A 15,782-nucleotide genomic window follows, 5' to 3' on the forward strand; every position below is an offset into this window, starting at 1 on the left:
AAAAAAAAAAAAAAAAAAGAAACAGGGTCTCACTATGTTGTCCAGGCTGGTCTCAAACTCCTGGCTTCAAGCAATCCTTCTTCCTAAGGCTTTGAAAGTACTGAGATTAAAGATGTGAGCCACTGCACCCATCCTGGTGCTGCTTTTGACCTTGAACTTCTGTTGAGCCCAGTGGTGCAGGGTTGGACTTTCATGACCTTGTCTGGAGGAGACCTTGCTGGCTTTGCTGCCTTTCTTTAGGGCTTTCCTTGGCAGCACCTGCTTTTGAGGGAGTCCTGTTCACCTCATCTGGCTTCTTAGGTGCCTTTTTCACTTCACGTGGATTGAGAAGGACCTTCTTTGCCTCACTTGCTTTCGTGGGGCCCTTCTCAGCAGCCTTACTATGTTCCTTGGGAACTGGATTTTCCTTTTATTCTTGGGAATTAATTTCCCAAGAATCTATGTAGGAGTCCAGTGGCCCGCTTGGTCTTGGAGTTTGGTGGTTGGTCATCAAGGAATTTCTGAGTCTTGAGTTTAAACCATGAGGTAAATGGAATATATAGAGAAAATACCAAAGAAATGGCAGATTTTAGGATTTTACTGACTGCTGAACAGTGATGCCAGTACAGCCAGAAACGAGGAGGAGGACCTCCACTTGGCAGAGTGGACAGGAGAAAGTAGTTGTAAATTGGATCAGGAGAAGAGACCTCACACCACTCAGAGGTCCCCAGAGAACTTTATTGACCTGAAGAGAGAGAGAGAGAAATGAGAAAGTCTTCAGTTCTTGTTTGGAGTCTAACCTCAAAGCATCTTTACTTCTCTGTCTCTTCTCAGATCCTCAGACCTGAAATTGGTAAATATCTCCTGCTTTAAAACTTGTTTTAATATGTTTTTTCTTTCTCTTTTTATCAGGGTATCTTCATTTTACTTTGTGTATGTTTTCCATGAGTCATGTTAATGCTTCCATGTTTGAACTTTTGGGGCCAAGGCAGTTAATACATTTAAATTATGGATTTAATTTCAGAAGGTAGACACACACACACACACACACATTCACCTCACTTTTTAAAACCTGCAAAATGTAGGCTAGACACAGTGGCTCATGTAAAGGTGAGATGAGAAAGCTGCTTGAGACCAGGAGTTTGAGACCATCCTGGACAACATAGCAAGACTCTCCCATCTCTATAAAAAAAATTTAAAAATTAGCCAGATTTTTAAATTCAGCCAGGTGTGTTCCTCTAGTCCCACCTATTTGGGAGGCTGAGGATCACTTGAGTCCAGGAGTTCAAGGTTACAGTGAGCTACGATTATGCCACTGTATTCCAGCCTGGGCGACAAGCAAAACTCTTTATCTCTTAAAAGAGAAAGAAATCCTGGAAAATATAGCACTGTGAATCTCCAGAGAATGTCCAATGTACATTTCTTCTGACACTCACCCTGCAATTCCACATCTTGGAATTTATCCTGCAGAAAAATTCTCACAAGTGCATAAGGATGTATGGTCGGATTATTCATCTCAGCTTTGCTTGTAATACAGACAAACAGGAAGTATTTGGAGAAATATTAAATAGACAGGGATGCATCTATGCACCAGACTGTTGTGCAGCTTTTTAAAAGAGTGAGGCCCATTATGCTGTTATGAGAGAATATGCCTAGTGTGGTGAGGGGCACAGCAGATTGTAGGAAATTATTATGAACCTGTTTTTGTAAAGGGAAAAATGCTAATTTATATGTTTAATTCATTCAGTAATATTTTTGAGCATCTACTGTGTGCCAGGCACTTAGTTGGGTGCTGAGGATGCAGCTGAGAACCAGCCAAATTCTTGCCCTCAGGGGGCTGTTATCCCAGTGAGAGAGACTGATACAAGTCAGATAAGTAAATAAAATAAAATAAAACCTCTGAAAGTTGACCCCTCATGGGACTGTAACAAACAGATCAACATACAGAGGTGGTCACCATAAGAAACTAGGCCTATTGTACTAATCTGTACATGTGATGCATGTACAACCTATGAGAATTAGGTCAATTTAAGGCGGAGGTCAGTGAAGGGAGGTGGTCAGGTATGGAGGTTCTACTATATATAGGTTGTTCAATGTGATAAGTGTACCAAGAAATAACAAAATCGGGAAGGGGGATGGGGATATTAGTGGGGTTAAAATTTTAGATCTGGTAGCCAGGGAAGGCCTCACTGGGAAAAGGATGTTTTAATAAAGCTGAAGGAGAACCAGGTGCAGTGGCTCATGCCTGTAATTCCAGCACTTTGGAAGGCTGGCGTGGAAACTTAGCTCGAGCCCAAGAGTTCAAGACCTCTCTGGGCAACATTGCAAGACCCCCATCTACCAAAAAAATTGGCCAGGCATGATGTCTGTAATACCAGCTATTTGGGAAGTGGAGGCAGGAAGATTACGTTAGCCCTGGAGTTGGAGGTTGCAGTGAAGTGTGATTGTGCCACTGCACTACAGCCTGGACAGAAAAAAGCTGAGGAGGTAAAGAATGAGCCCGGCTTGTATCTGAGGGAAGAGTAGCCCAGGAAGGGAAGCAGCCAGTGCAAAGAATGTGTGTGTGTTGGGGTGTGTGTGTGTGGGAGGGGGGAAGGCAGGGGAGGAGAAATCTGAAAGATAAACACCAAATTGCTTACAGATAGTATCTTTGGGAAGTGGGGTAGATAAGGACTCTTCACTTTGTAAATAATAAATTATAAAATTTAAAAACTTAAAAACCTCCTCAAAACAGTAAGAACATAATTGAATGAGTGAGGAATAAGAACATTCTTTTTTATAATTAAAACCAGTGGGCTTTTCAAAAGGAGGGGGAAGGAGAATTCTTGAGTTGTTCAGATCATTTTTCTCTGTATGGTTCAGGGTCCAGAGGAAAAAGTCAGCTAGAAAAGTCAGTGAGTAAAGGCCTATGATAGAAACCCTGAGAAGAGAATCAAGGGGAAAGGAAAAGATAGCAAAAAGCAAACCTAAAAGGAATTTTAAAAAATTACGTGAGCTTCATAGGACATACAATTAACCATTTAAGTTCAGTGGTATTTTAGTACATTCACACTGTTATGCAACCACTACCTCTGTCTAGTTCCAGAACATTTTCATCACCCCGAAAGGAAACCTTGGACTCGTTGAGCAGCCACTGCCTGTTTCTCTGCTTCCTCCAGCCCCCCCGACAATGCCCAATCTGCATTCTGTCTCTATGGCTTTACCTGTTGTAGATAGTCAAAAGGTTGAAACAGCCCAGAAGTCCATCCAAGGACGAGTGGATAAGCAAAATATGGTATGTCATTCAATGGGGTATTATTCATCCATAAAAAGGAATGAAATCCAGGCTGCAGTGTGGATGAATCTCAAAAACGTGATGCTGAGTGGAAGAAGCCAGACCCAAAAGGTCACATAGTATATGACTCCATATATATGAAATACCCAGTGGAATTTTTTATAACATTTATTTTGCGTCTGATACTCAGGGAGTGGACCACACACAGGCACTGCAGTCTGTTCTTGGGAACATTTCAGATTTGAGAGAAGGCCTAGTCTACTGTGAGGAGAATAGTAGACACTACTGCCTCCCAGCAAGGGGAAGGAACTTGAGACCTAGATGGGTAAAGAAATTGGAAGAGTTAATAATACTTATAGAGGCAATTGTCATAAAAATAATAAAATAAGTATTTATTGCATGTTTACAATGAGATGAATCCCATCCTGTGTTTTCATAAGTAAGTTAGATTTTCTTTCTTTATTTTTAGTTTTTGGAGACGGGATCTTGTTCTGTTGCCCAGGCTGGAGTGCAGTGGCATCATAGCTCACTGCATCCTCAAACTCCAGGGCTCAAGTGATCCTCCCACTTCAGCCCAGTAGCTGGGACTATAGGCCTGAGCCACCACACCTGGATATTATGTTTCCTTTGCAGAGATAAGGCCTCATTATGTTGTCCAGGCTGGTCTCAAACCCCTGGTCTCAAGTGATCCTTGTGCCTCAGCCTCCAAAAGTGCTGGGATTACAGGTGTGAGCTATGCCTGCCCTAGATTTTCTAATCATAGAAACAAGAATAAACAATACAAAGCACTTATATTTATTAAATACTCACTCAGTGCAGGGCCCTGTTCATCGTGTACTATGTGTATCAACTCATTTCATTCTCACACAGCCCTGTCAGGTAGATGCTGTTTTTCACATTTTATGTATGAGGAAACCAAGGTTCAGAAAAGGAAACTGTCTTGTCCAAGGTCAAGGCCATGTCTGATCTCCAAACCCTGTCAACTTCCCCACACTGCTATTTTTAAAGCAGATGTTGTCAGTTTTCTGAGCAGAAGTATGATTTAGCAGCCCTGGGTAGACTTCAGAACCAAATTGTTGAAAACCTTGGGTAATATTTTTTTTAAAAGTAAATGACACATAAAACCTATTTGGAATTGGGTTTTTAATTTTCTCTTCATTTGATTTTCCTAATGACATTAGTAATAACTATTTCCCCTTCCCCTCCAATCCTGTATGTGAAATGTAGGTCTTTACAAATGTCTCAGGGAGTGTTAATACTTGATGCTGGGTTTGCTTTTCCTGCCCTAGGCTTGCCTTCTCAGGGTGGATGTGAAATTACTTTGCTGCTGGCCGTGGTGCTGAAAACAAACAGGGTAGCACCAGAATTACCCTTGTTAGCACTCCCTCGATCTCTGCTGAGAATCTCAAACTGATCAGCAGGTGGAGAGCTCTTTTATAGGCTTGATTTTGGTTTGTACTATGTGTTGAAGAGTTTGGAGTTCATGTCTGAGAACTGGAGACTCTTTAGATTATGGTAAGTTGAAATAGTCATGAATCTGACCAATTTGAGATGAGCTTATGGGGGTGTAGACTATTATGCATGGATGACCTTTACTAAATTAAATATTGGCAGTTGGTTGGGTCTTGGGTGAGGCATAATCCACTTGGCCTTCCATATGGTAAAGGCTCTGGGTGCACCCTCACTCCAAGTTTTAAATAAAAGCCAAACCATCCACTTTCTAACAAGGATATTTGCTGAGTGGTCAATGGAGACTACTGGCTTAAAGGGTTAGACTATGGAATTGGGCAGACTTGGGTATGAGCTCCAGCTCTGCTAGTACCTTGCCTGACCTTGAGGAATTTGTTTCGTCTTGCTGAGCCTTGATTTCTTTATCAGGAAATTGGGGCTTACAGCAAAACCCACCTTGCCGAATGGTTGCAAGGAATTAGCCAAAGTAAAGTGCTTACCCGTGTCTGCCCAAACAAGGGCTTGAAGAAATGGCAGCTGTAATTATGGTTGTTGTGCTTGTTAGTGGCCCCATAACAGTTTATCATATTGCCAAGTTAAACTAGGGCATTTTTTTAATGTAGCAAAGAATATGTCTTAAACCCATATACATCTAGGGCCCTGGTAGCCCCAGTCCTTTCCTGGTGGTTGTGATGAGTATGAAACTAACATGAAAATAAAACCTGTTTAGTTTCCTCCATCCAGCAAGTTCGCCTGCTTGTTTGACTCATGCAAGGATCTGTTTCCCCAGAACACGCCCATCAGCAGCCCCCAGAGTGGAGATGAGGTCGTGATGAGTTGACAAACCAGATTTGCTTTTCACACCAACCATAGGAGGTTTGAAATGAGATGAGGGTAGAGAGCACCACAGAGAAAAAGATGGATTATTTGGGCACTCCGCAAGGTCTTGCTAAGGGCTGGGCACTGCCAGCCATGCCCACTTTGAGAATTGATTTTCCTTGTTGCTGTGGATCCCAAAAGCAAGGTCCTGTTAGCAGATGCAGCCCTTCTTCTTCCCTATGCAGAATGGCTTGATCATTGCCAGGGTCACATACAGTCCCTCTCCAGAGCCTCTGCAGATCCTGATCGATTTCATTGTGTGTGAGGCTTTTTGTATCTTCACTGGCCTGCAGGGCTGTCTGCTGTCCTGACTTCCGAGAGCCATTTCGGGAGCCAGCTTTTCCTCCCATCAAGGATGCGTCTCTTCTTTCAGCCCCCGCCCCCTCTTCGGCCTCCTTGGCTGGCTGATTATTCTGGATCCCGCTGACACAGGTGCTTTCTCTCCGAGCCAATCAGGGAGCAAGAAGGCTCAGCTCAGCTAACAGAGGCATTGCTCACCGCAGCTGTGAGTTAGAACCCAGGATTTCTAAATCGGGAGGATCAGGCATGACTTGAGGTTGGGCTGAGAAAGCTTCACCTCCCTCAGCCTGACTACCCAGTGCAAACTTTGACTTCTGCTTGGCGTGAGGCATCTCTTCCCCATGCCAAGAACTCAGCACTCCCATTTTTCATCCAGGTACCAGGAACAAAATCTCATATTTCAAGGGACTTCATTGTGTCCTTATCATGCCCATGGAGACTTGGCCTAAGAAAAAAGATGCAGAAAGACCTGCCCCCTCCGTTGACTCCCTCCCCGGGTGTTTATTAAGCACCTGCTATGTTCTCTCTTACAAAAGCAGTTTATAAAGGAGACAAAAATCCCTGATTATACAGAGCTTTACAGTTTCCTGGAAGAGACATTGAATGAGATAAAGAAGGAATATATAGCAGATGTTTGACTGTGGACAGAAGCTAAAGAAATAGTAGAAACAGGCAAAGGGGGTTGAAGAATGTGACCTTTGAGTAAAGACCTAAAGGAAGTGAGGGAGGGAATCATGTGGGTGTCTAGGGAAAGAGTGTCTTAGTAGAGTGAAGTGCAGTTGCAAGGGCCCTGGGGCAGGAATGTGCCTGGTGTGTTTGGGGGAATAGAGAGAAGGCCAGGGTGGCTGGGGCCAAGTGTCTGAGGGGGAGAGTAGAGGAGATGAGGGCAGGAAGGTGATGGGAGTGGGTCATAAAGGCCTTGCTGGCTGCCAGCAATAGTTTGGCTTTTCTTCTGAATGAGATGGGATCCGTGGGAAGACTCTGAATACTCCCGTGTACATCAGGCTGGAATTTTCTTCTTTGCTTATTTATCTCATTCTAACATTTTTATTTCATAAGTATCTTGGGTTTCTTCTCAGTCCCCTTGCCCAAGTACAGGCAGAAGTCTGGCACCTGGAACTCTTTAGTTCTCTTCCTGGGGTCAGAACACGGAGGAGAAAGCTTGCAGGAGAAAGAGGAGCCCCCACCTCTTTCTGCATGACTCAAAGCCCGCAATTACCTGGTCTCCTCCTACTTTTGAAATAGAGCTGAGATATTTAGCACTCCCTAAACCTCACTATGTACAGAAATCCCCTGGAAATCTTTTTAAATACAGATTCTGACCCAGGAGGTAGGTGGGTGGTCTGTGACTGCATTCCTACTAGGGGCTGCGCATGCTGGTGGTCCTCAGACCTGCTTATGGTAGTAAGGGAGCCAAGGTCAGTATTGTCAGTTCCTGTTTGGGGCATGTCTGTGGACATTTGCAAGGTTTGTGGGTAAGTGGAAGGAGAGAGGAATAACTATTGGATAGTCAGTGTGGGCAGCTGTGTTTGACAGAAAATTGAGAAAAAGGAATAAGGTAGGAATGGGGAGAGTATCTTTTTTTCTTTGCCCACATGCTAAGCCTGCCATTGCTGCACCCAGAGAGCCTTGGGTCTGGAATCCAGGTGACTCTGGGCAGTTGAAACCCCAACAGTGTAGCCCATAAAAGCGCTACCGGCTGCCAGCCTTCTGGGACTCTTCCTGGAACCTTCAGTGCAGAAGCTGATGCAAAGGAAGTCGCATCGCCGTTCCAGGGGCAGGAGGCCAGGGGACCAGAGGAGTGAGATGGCAGAAGTGAGTAAGGAGGCTGAGTTGGCGGGGAGGGGAAGTGAAGTCAGATTCAAATCACGGTCAGAGGAGACCAAGGAAGGACTTGGCGTTGCTCCTCTGTGTACAAATATTGTCTCTTATTTTCCGGGCTGCAGGGTGAGGCAGAGTGGAGTATTTGTGCAACACAGCCCAGCTTTGTTCTCAGGTCTCCTAATGACTGTCAGCTCGGAGGCGGGAAGCCAATCAGAGATGATCGTCAGCAGGGCTGGCTTTTGTTAGCTCCCCAAATTGCCCTGAGTCTCAGATTTGCTTTTCAGAGTGTGTGTGGAGCGCAGCTTCAGCTGCTTTCAGCTGGAGGCCAAGGCACAAGCTGTTGACAAAGGAGACCTAGTTTTCCTGCCTTACTGAGGCTTTTTTTTTTTTTTTTTGGTTAGGTTTTCTGTTTTAGACTCTCTTTTCACATCTGGAAATCGGGTGTATGCTTCAAGCCCCCCTCCAACCCAGAATGGGTCGCTTTATAGAATTTCCAAGATGCCAAACCTAATTTTGGGGAAGAAAGGAAGACTAAAGCCAATTAATGTTCCAAAGGACAAAGCTAGGGGAAGGGGAGAGGTTTAGCATAGCCAAGTTTACCAAAACATGCTAATTCTCTCTCTCTCTCTTTCCCCTTCCTCCCTTCCTTCTCTCTCTCTCTCTCTCTCTCTCTCTGTCTGTATCTCTCTCTCTCTCTCTCTTTCATTCTCTCTTTTGAGGTAAGCATCTCACTTTGTTGCCCTGGCTGGGGTGCAGTGGCATCATCATAACTCACTATAACCTCAAACTCCTGGGCGCAAGAGATCTTCCTGCTTCAGCCTCTCAAGTAGCTGTGACTACAGGGGCCTGCCTAAGACATGCTAACTGATCCCTCTACAGAACAGTGGGTTTCAGTGTAGCAAAGGGCCACTCAGCAATGTCCGAGACCACTTTAGGTTGTCATCACTGGAGAAGAGGGAATGCTACTGGCATTTAGAGAGCAGAGGCTAGTGGTGCGTTCAGCATCCTACAGTGCCCAAGACAGACCCCCACCATGGAGAATGACCCAGCCCTAAGCCTCAGTAGTGCGGAGGGTGAGAAACCCTGCTCCAGAGTGACCATCACCCTATGGCTTTCTCCATGGAGCTTCACTTCTCTGTGCCTAAACCTCCATCTTGGAGACCTCCAGCCTGTTGGTGTGGAGGTTCTTCTGGTGTAGGAGGACGGGGTCATTCCCATTTACTGACTAATCAGCAGATCAGGTGCTAATATGCACTGAACAAGATGGACCGCCCCACATGCAGAGCCTCCAGGGGAGCGCTATGGAGGCCTTGGCAACCCAAAGAAGAGTTCTGAGGATGCGAGGAGGGGTTTGCTTGTGCGCAGTGGAGAAAGAGCTAATGCAGCATCTAGAGATCAGCAACATGAACTGTCCTTTCCTCCCCCAGATTTTGAAAGAACTTCTCGGAGGCCTGGCCCTGGCCACCAAATTTCTTTTTTATTGAGGTGAAATTCACATAACACAATTAACCGTCTTAAACCAACTCACTCAGTGGCATTTTATACATTCAGAATGTTTTGCAGCTATCACCTCTCTCTACTTCCTAAGCATTAAGCAGTCATTTTGCCCCTCCCCCCAGCCCTGGCAACCTCTCATCTGCTTTCTGTCACTGTGGGTTTGTCTGTTCTGGGTATTTCATATAAATGGAGTCATATATTGTCTTTTATGGATCTCCTTCTTTCACTTGGTATGTTTTCAAGGTTTATCCATATTGAAACATGTATCAGTACTTCATTTTTAATGACTAAATAGTATTCCATTCTATGGACATACCACATGTTGTTCATCCATTCGTTCACTGGACATTTAGGTTGTTTCCATCTTTTAGCTGTTGTGAATAGTGCTGCTGTGAACAATAATGTACAAATATTTGTTTGAGTACTTCTTTTCCGATTCTCTGAGGTTTATACCCAGCATAAAATCACAATATCATATGATAATTCTATGTTTAACTTTTTGAGGGACCACCAAACTGTTTTCTATAGTAGCTGCAGTATTTTTACATTCCCACCAGCAATGCGTGAGAGTTCCAATTTCTCCATAATCACTTCCTGTTTCCTAGGATTTTTATTCCTTCTTATTCTAGGTATCATTGTGGTTTTTGGTTTGTGTCTCCCTAATGACTAATATGTTGGGCATTTTTCATGGCTATTTGTGTATGTACTTTGGAAAAATGTCTATTCAAGCCCTTTACCCATTTTATTTTGAGACAGAGGCTCAACTATGTTGCCCTTGATAAAGTGCCATGGCATCAGCTCACAGAAACTTCAAACTCTTCGGCTTGAAGTGAGTCTCTTGCCTCAGCCTTCCAAGTGGCTGGGACTACAGGCACCTGCCACAATGCCCAGCTACTTTTTTTTCCCTTTACCCATTTTTAAATTGGGTTGTTTATCTTTTTGTTGTTGAATGGTAAGAATTCTTTATATATTTTGGATACTAGATCCTTATCACCCACATTATTTGCAAATATTTTCTCCCATTCTATTGGTTGTCTTTTCACGTTTTTCATAGAGTCTGTTGGTGCACAAAAGTTTTAAATTCTGATAGTCTAATTTAAAGTTAGATTCCTAACTCCCTTTCCTGCTTTTTTTCTCTATAGCATTCAACATCTGACTATATAATGTAGTGTATGTGGCATAGTTACCTTATTGATTTGTTTCTCCTCCACAAGCATAGGGACTTTTATGTTTTTCTCTCCCCTGGGTCCCTAGAGCCAGGAACAGGGCCTGGCACACAGCAGGGACTTAAAATTCTGGTTCAGGCTGGGTGTGGTGGCTCTTACCTGGAATCCCAGCACTTTGGAAGGCTGAGGTGGGAGGATCACTTGAGGCCTGGAGTTCAAGACCAGCCTGAGCAACATAGCAAGATCCCATCTCGTAAAAAAATTTTTTTTTATTAACTGAGAGTAGTGGCATGCACCTGTAGTCACAGCTACTCAGGAGGTTGAAATGGGAGGATTGCTTGAACCCAGGAATAGTTCAAGTGTCTGGGCAACAAAGCAAGACCGTGTCTTTAGAAATAAAAATTTTTTAAAACCCCAAGACTTCTGCAGTGAATGCTATAAGTGAGACACAAGGTGAATATCCACATTTCCCTTTAAAAATGCCTCAGATTGGGACCTGTAGGGATGCATGTACCTGCTGCCTGGGAGTCGGGGTATCTGAAGGGAGAAATGTATCAGGGATCAGTGGGCTCGAAATTATTCCACCAGTGCCAGTGGGCGTTGCATCTTTCTTCTTTAAACAAGCTGTGAAGATTTTTCCTTAATTCCTCAATACTCCCTTTGAATATATGATTTTAGCCACCATCATAGCAAACTGCATCGTCCTCGCATTGGAGCAACACCTACCTGATGATGACAAAACCCCAATGTCCGAACGACTGGTGAGTGGTATCTTCTGTGTATGGAGGAGGGGGTTCTCCTGGGCTTTAGCAGTACTTTGATTTGGGACAGGCAAGTAGGGCACAAACATAGAGTGGGTATTCAGTTCCAGAGGCAAGAGCCAGACTCTGGGAAGCCTAACTTTTCATGGCCACTGATACTCATGGGGGAGAGACATCCTCACTGCCATGCCCCACTAGCACCACCCAGCATACCTGGTGCCAGCCGGGAGACGGACAGGTGGCAAGGGGCCTCACTGTCTATGAAAATATCATGTTCAAGACCAAATTCCTGTGAAAAACTTTCACCATACATAAAACTAGAGATCACAGTAGAGTGAGCACCCCCACACCCCACAAGCCCATCCTCCGGGTTTAACCATGATCAAGGCTTTGCCACATTCCCTTCCACTGTACTTATTTAATTTCCTTGGTTTGCCTTTGAGCTACGTTCCAGACAACACATCAGTTCACAGCTACCTACTTAAGTCTGCATTGTTGAAAATGCAGACATTTTCTTACATTGCCACAGCGGCATTTAACAGTGTTGATTAATAGCCCAGTACAATTAATAGTGGTTCCTCAGAATCATCTAAGATCCAGTCAGTATTCAAATTTCTGTGATTTTCTCAGAAATGGCTTTTGTTTCTCAGAAATTTGTTTGAGTCAGGATTCAAACCTGGCCTGGATTAATATTTGATTTGTTGTTTTATGTATATATATACATGTAATATTTGTAATGTTGTTATGTTGCATAAGACTCTTAATCTAAAGCAATATTTTTCCCATACCCCTGACATCCTGCAGAAACCAAACGAATTACATTAAGGAATATTGCACGTTCTGGTTTATGACTGGTTGCTTTTTTATATCATTTAGCTTGTTCCTCAGTCCTCTGCGTTTGTTACGTATGACATCAGCACTGGAGGACATTCAAAATTCAGTTACTCATTCAGTGAAACTCCACAGATTTTTCCTGACTCCTGCCCCGTAATCTGCATCCCTCTCTGACAGTGCAGTTAGGGAGACCTCTCCTCTCCATCACCTTTCCAGAACTTCCCTCAAGTGTGAGGAGAAGGGATCATCAAAATCCTCTCATTTCTAACTCAGGAAATATTGGTGGTCTCAAGACTTTTTTATTTTTTAATTGATTTTATTTATTTACTTTAGAGACAGGGTCTTGCTCTGTCACACAGGCTGGAGGACAGTGGCACAGTCATAGCTCACTGCAGCCTCCAACTCCTGGGCTCAAGCGATCCTTCTGTCTCTGATTCCTGAGCAGCTGGGACTATAAGTGCCCACCACTATACCCAGATAATTTTTAAATTTTTTGTAGAGACTAAGTTTCACTATGTTGCCCCAGCTGCTCTTGAACTCCTACCTAGGCTCAAGCAATCCCCTCTCGTTGGCCTCCCAAAGTATTAGGATTATAGGCATGAGCCACTGCACCTCAATTTCTCCCATTATATTCTCACAGTACACTTTTGTACCAGCTGTGTGGGGATTTCTCCACAACTAATCAGTTCTGCAGTAGACACCAGCGGAGTCCTCCAATTCAATTCCAACACTGTCTACCTGGAGATAGCACCAGATTCCACTGGTTGAGAGCTCAGTCCTGGGAAATTGCCCCCACCTTTGATGTCAATCACAAGCTGTCTTACCCATGCCTCAAACCGTCTCTAAATAAGGACTCCTATAACCCCCCCCGGGTTCAATTAATTTGCTAGAGCAGCTTAAGAAATCACACTTACCTGTTTATTACAAAGGATACGAGTGAAGAGGTGCATAGGACAAGATATGGGGGAGGGGTGGATATGAAAATTCCATACCCTCCCTAGGCAAGCCATTCTCTAAGAACCTCCATGTGTTGAGCTATCTGGAAACACCCTGAACCCTGTCCTTTTGGGTATTATGGAGGCTTTATTACATAGGAATGATTGATTATATCATTGGCTGTGAGTGATCAATCTAACCTTTAGCTCTTGAAGGTTAAAGTTGGGAGGTATGGCTGAAAATCCCAACTGTCTAATTCTGCCTTGATCTTCCTAGTGACCAGTCCCCATCCTGAAGATACCTAGGGGCTGCCAGCCATTGATTAACTCATTAGCCTACTAAACAACACCACTTTGGCGATTCCAAGGATTTTGGGAGTTGTGTGCCAGAAAATGGGGACAAAGATCAAATACATCGAGTATTTAACAATATCACGGTATTTTAAAACATATGATTAGCCTAACAAACCTGTGATGTCAAAACTCTTTGTTTTCACTTAAGAGGAGGCTCAGTTAAAAAAAAAAAAAAAGGTTCATTGAAAGGATAGTAAGTAAAATAGTGTTACCAGTGGCAAATTGATATGGACAAGAATTATGAAGGCAGAAGGAAGTGATTGAAGCTTAAGAACCATTGCTATGACAGGTGGACATCATCTATAGAGGGGCTCTGGTGGAGCAGAGATTATAGCTTAATTTCAAATACTATAGACTATCAGTAGAAAGCCAGATCTGGTGGGAGGTTGTGCAGAGGAGCTGCAGGTGGAGATACTGTCCATTTACCAGCCAGTGTAGAGGTGTTATTCCAAGCCCTTTATAACCTGAATGGCTTTGCTAGTGCATGCCAGCTGAGAACCACCCCCGGAGTCAGATTTAGGAGTGAGGTCAGTGTACAGGGTCCAACCTCAAAGGTCTTGGATGTTGTGTGTGATAAGTAACCATTCTAGACTAGCATTTTCCAGTAAAATTTTCTGCAGTAACAGGAATGTTTTCCATCTGCACTGTCCAATATGGTTGCCACTTGAAATGTAACTCATGTGACTGCAGAAATGTATCTTATATTTTATTACATTTGGATTAATTTTAATTGGAATAGTCAGGTGTGGTGTGTGGCTACCATATTGGATAATGCAGGTCCAAACAATTCTTGGCTGAGTGGCATATAAGGTTGGCCAAAAAGAAGTCAGTTGGAAATTGACTTCTCTGACTTTCTGCTTCTCTTGCAAAAGCCTTCAGACAAGAGAATTCTGGCAGTTTGCACTTGAGGTTGGGATTGAGTACAGGAGGGTAATGGGGAGGTAGAGGGAGGTAGTACTGGTCTCCACATGGTTTGGTTCCTTGGTCTTGCAACTCTCTACCCAGCCCAAGATGCTGACCTTACCTTCTCTCCCTTCCAGGATGACACAGAACCATACTTCATTGGAATTTTTTGTTTTGAAGCTGGAATTAAAATCATTGCCCTTGGATTTGCTTTCCACAAAGGGTCCTATTTGAGAAATGGTTGGAATGTCATGGACTTTGTGGTGGTGCTAACAGGGTAAGTGGCGTGCCCTGCTATGCTTTTGAATTTAACTTGCTGAGAGACTACAGGTCTTTGGAAATGTGGTTGATATGGTCCAGGCTGGGCTCAGGAAGGCTGAGCTCTCATTTTCTCCTTCACTGTGAATCTATCTGCCTTCTTACCCATGCCTGACATACATATCTCAGTGTATATTACAGCAGATGTTTTCTGTTACAATTAAAATAATAGCTCATTATAGTTGGCTGCTTCCAAAGTGCCTTATGTGCATTCTCTCATTTAATCATCACAACAACTCAATGAATTAGGAAACATTAATATTCCCATCTGATCACTGAGAAATCCAAAACACAGAGAGTAACTTGCCTAAGGTCACCCAGCTAGTAAGTGATGGAACTGGGATATGGACGTCAGATTATGTGATTCCAGAACTCAGAACACTCTGAGTTCAAGAGCATGAATGCATCTCCTGCTTTGCTTGGGCACATGTGGGTTTTATTTCAGGTTGGTGAACGTTTATTGAGGACTTCTGGGTACAAGGGGTTGTGGTTATGACTATAGAGAAAACTAATCTAATTAAGGTATAGTCCCTGTCTTCAAGGAGTTTTCAGATCTGTGTACCATGAACAATGGTTGAAATGTGTATGTACTTTCCTCCAAGGACCCTGTATAAGGTAATACTCAATGCTATAATGAAAGATCCAAAAATAGGAATTGACTTAAAGATAAGAGAGGTTTATTTCTCACTCATCAAAAGTCCAAAATGTTCTTAGTTGGCAGTCTTGTCAACTCCAAATAGTGATTGAGGCTCTTTATTGTTAGCCCATAGTTTCCAAGAGCTCCATGCTTGTCTACATCAAACCGTGGAAGAAAAACAAGCATAGAAGATGATACGTGGGAAGTTTTATGGGGTTGGAAGGGACATGGCCCATTCCCAGTCCATTCATATACCATTGTCTAGAACTCAGTCATACTTCAAGGGAATGTCACTATAACGGAAGCTGGGAAATGTCTGATTGTGTTTAGAAGGAAAGTGAAATGATTGCTGGCCAACCAGTCTCTGACAGGGACCCCCAAATACCTTTTTCAAATTTCAGTATGGACATTACCATCTTGTACTGATTGCTGGTTCTTTCTCTGTTGTCCTTGGAGCTAAGTCTTGGTCTTCTATGCTAAGATTGCTACTCATTAAGATACCTTCATGGTAACTTTTTATGGGATTGTAGTTCTCTCTTAAGCTTTTTGGGTTTTTTTGAGACAGAGTCTCACTGTGTCACTCTTGGTAGAGTGCCATGGCATCACAGCTCACAGCAACCTCAAACTCTCGGGCTTAAGCAATTCTCTTGCCTCAGCTTCCCAAGTAGCTGG

The 15,782-nt window shown here is 43.5% G+C and overlaps 1 protein-coding gene across 3 annotated transcripts in view; it reads left to right on the forward strand.

The window, feature by feature from the left end:
* Nucleotides 1-15,782, forward strand: part of CACNA1A (calcium voltage-gated channel subunit alpha1 A) — a 247,828-nt gene that overhangs the window by 33,748 nt on the left and 198,298 nt on the right. For all 3 annotated transcript variants that reach the window (XM_003797905.1, XM_012810147.2, XM_012810146.2), the window contains exons 2-3: nucleotides 11,024-11,129; nucleotides 14,293-14,432. In XM_003797905.1, the coding sequence (XP_003797953.1) occupies nucleotides 11,024-11,129; nucleotides 14,293-14,432 (246 nt within the window). The remainder of the gene's footprint in view (nucleotides 1-11,023; nucleotides 11,130-14,292; nucleotides 14,433-15,782) is intronic.

This window comes from Otolemur garnettii, unplaced genomic scaffold (assembly GCF_000181295.1).
Source record: "Otolemur garnettii isolate 467f Iridium unplaced genomic scaffold, OtoGar3 scaffold00127, whole genome shotgun sequence".
NCBI classification, from domain to species: Eukaryota; Metazoa; Chordata; class Mammalia; order Primates; family Galagidae; genus Otolemur; species Otolemur garnettii.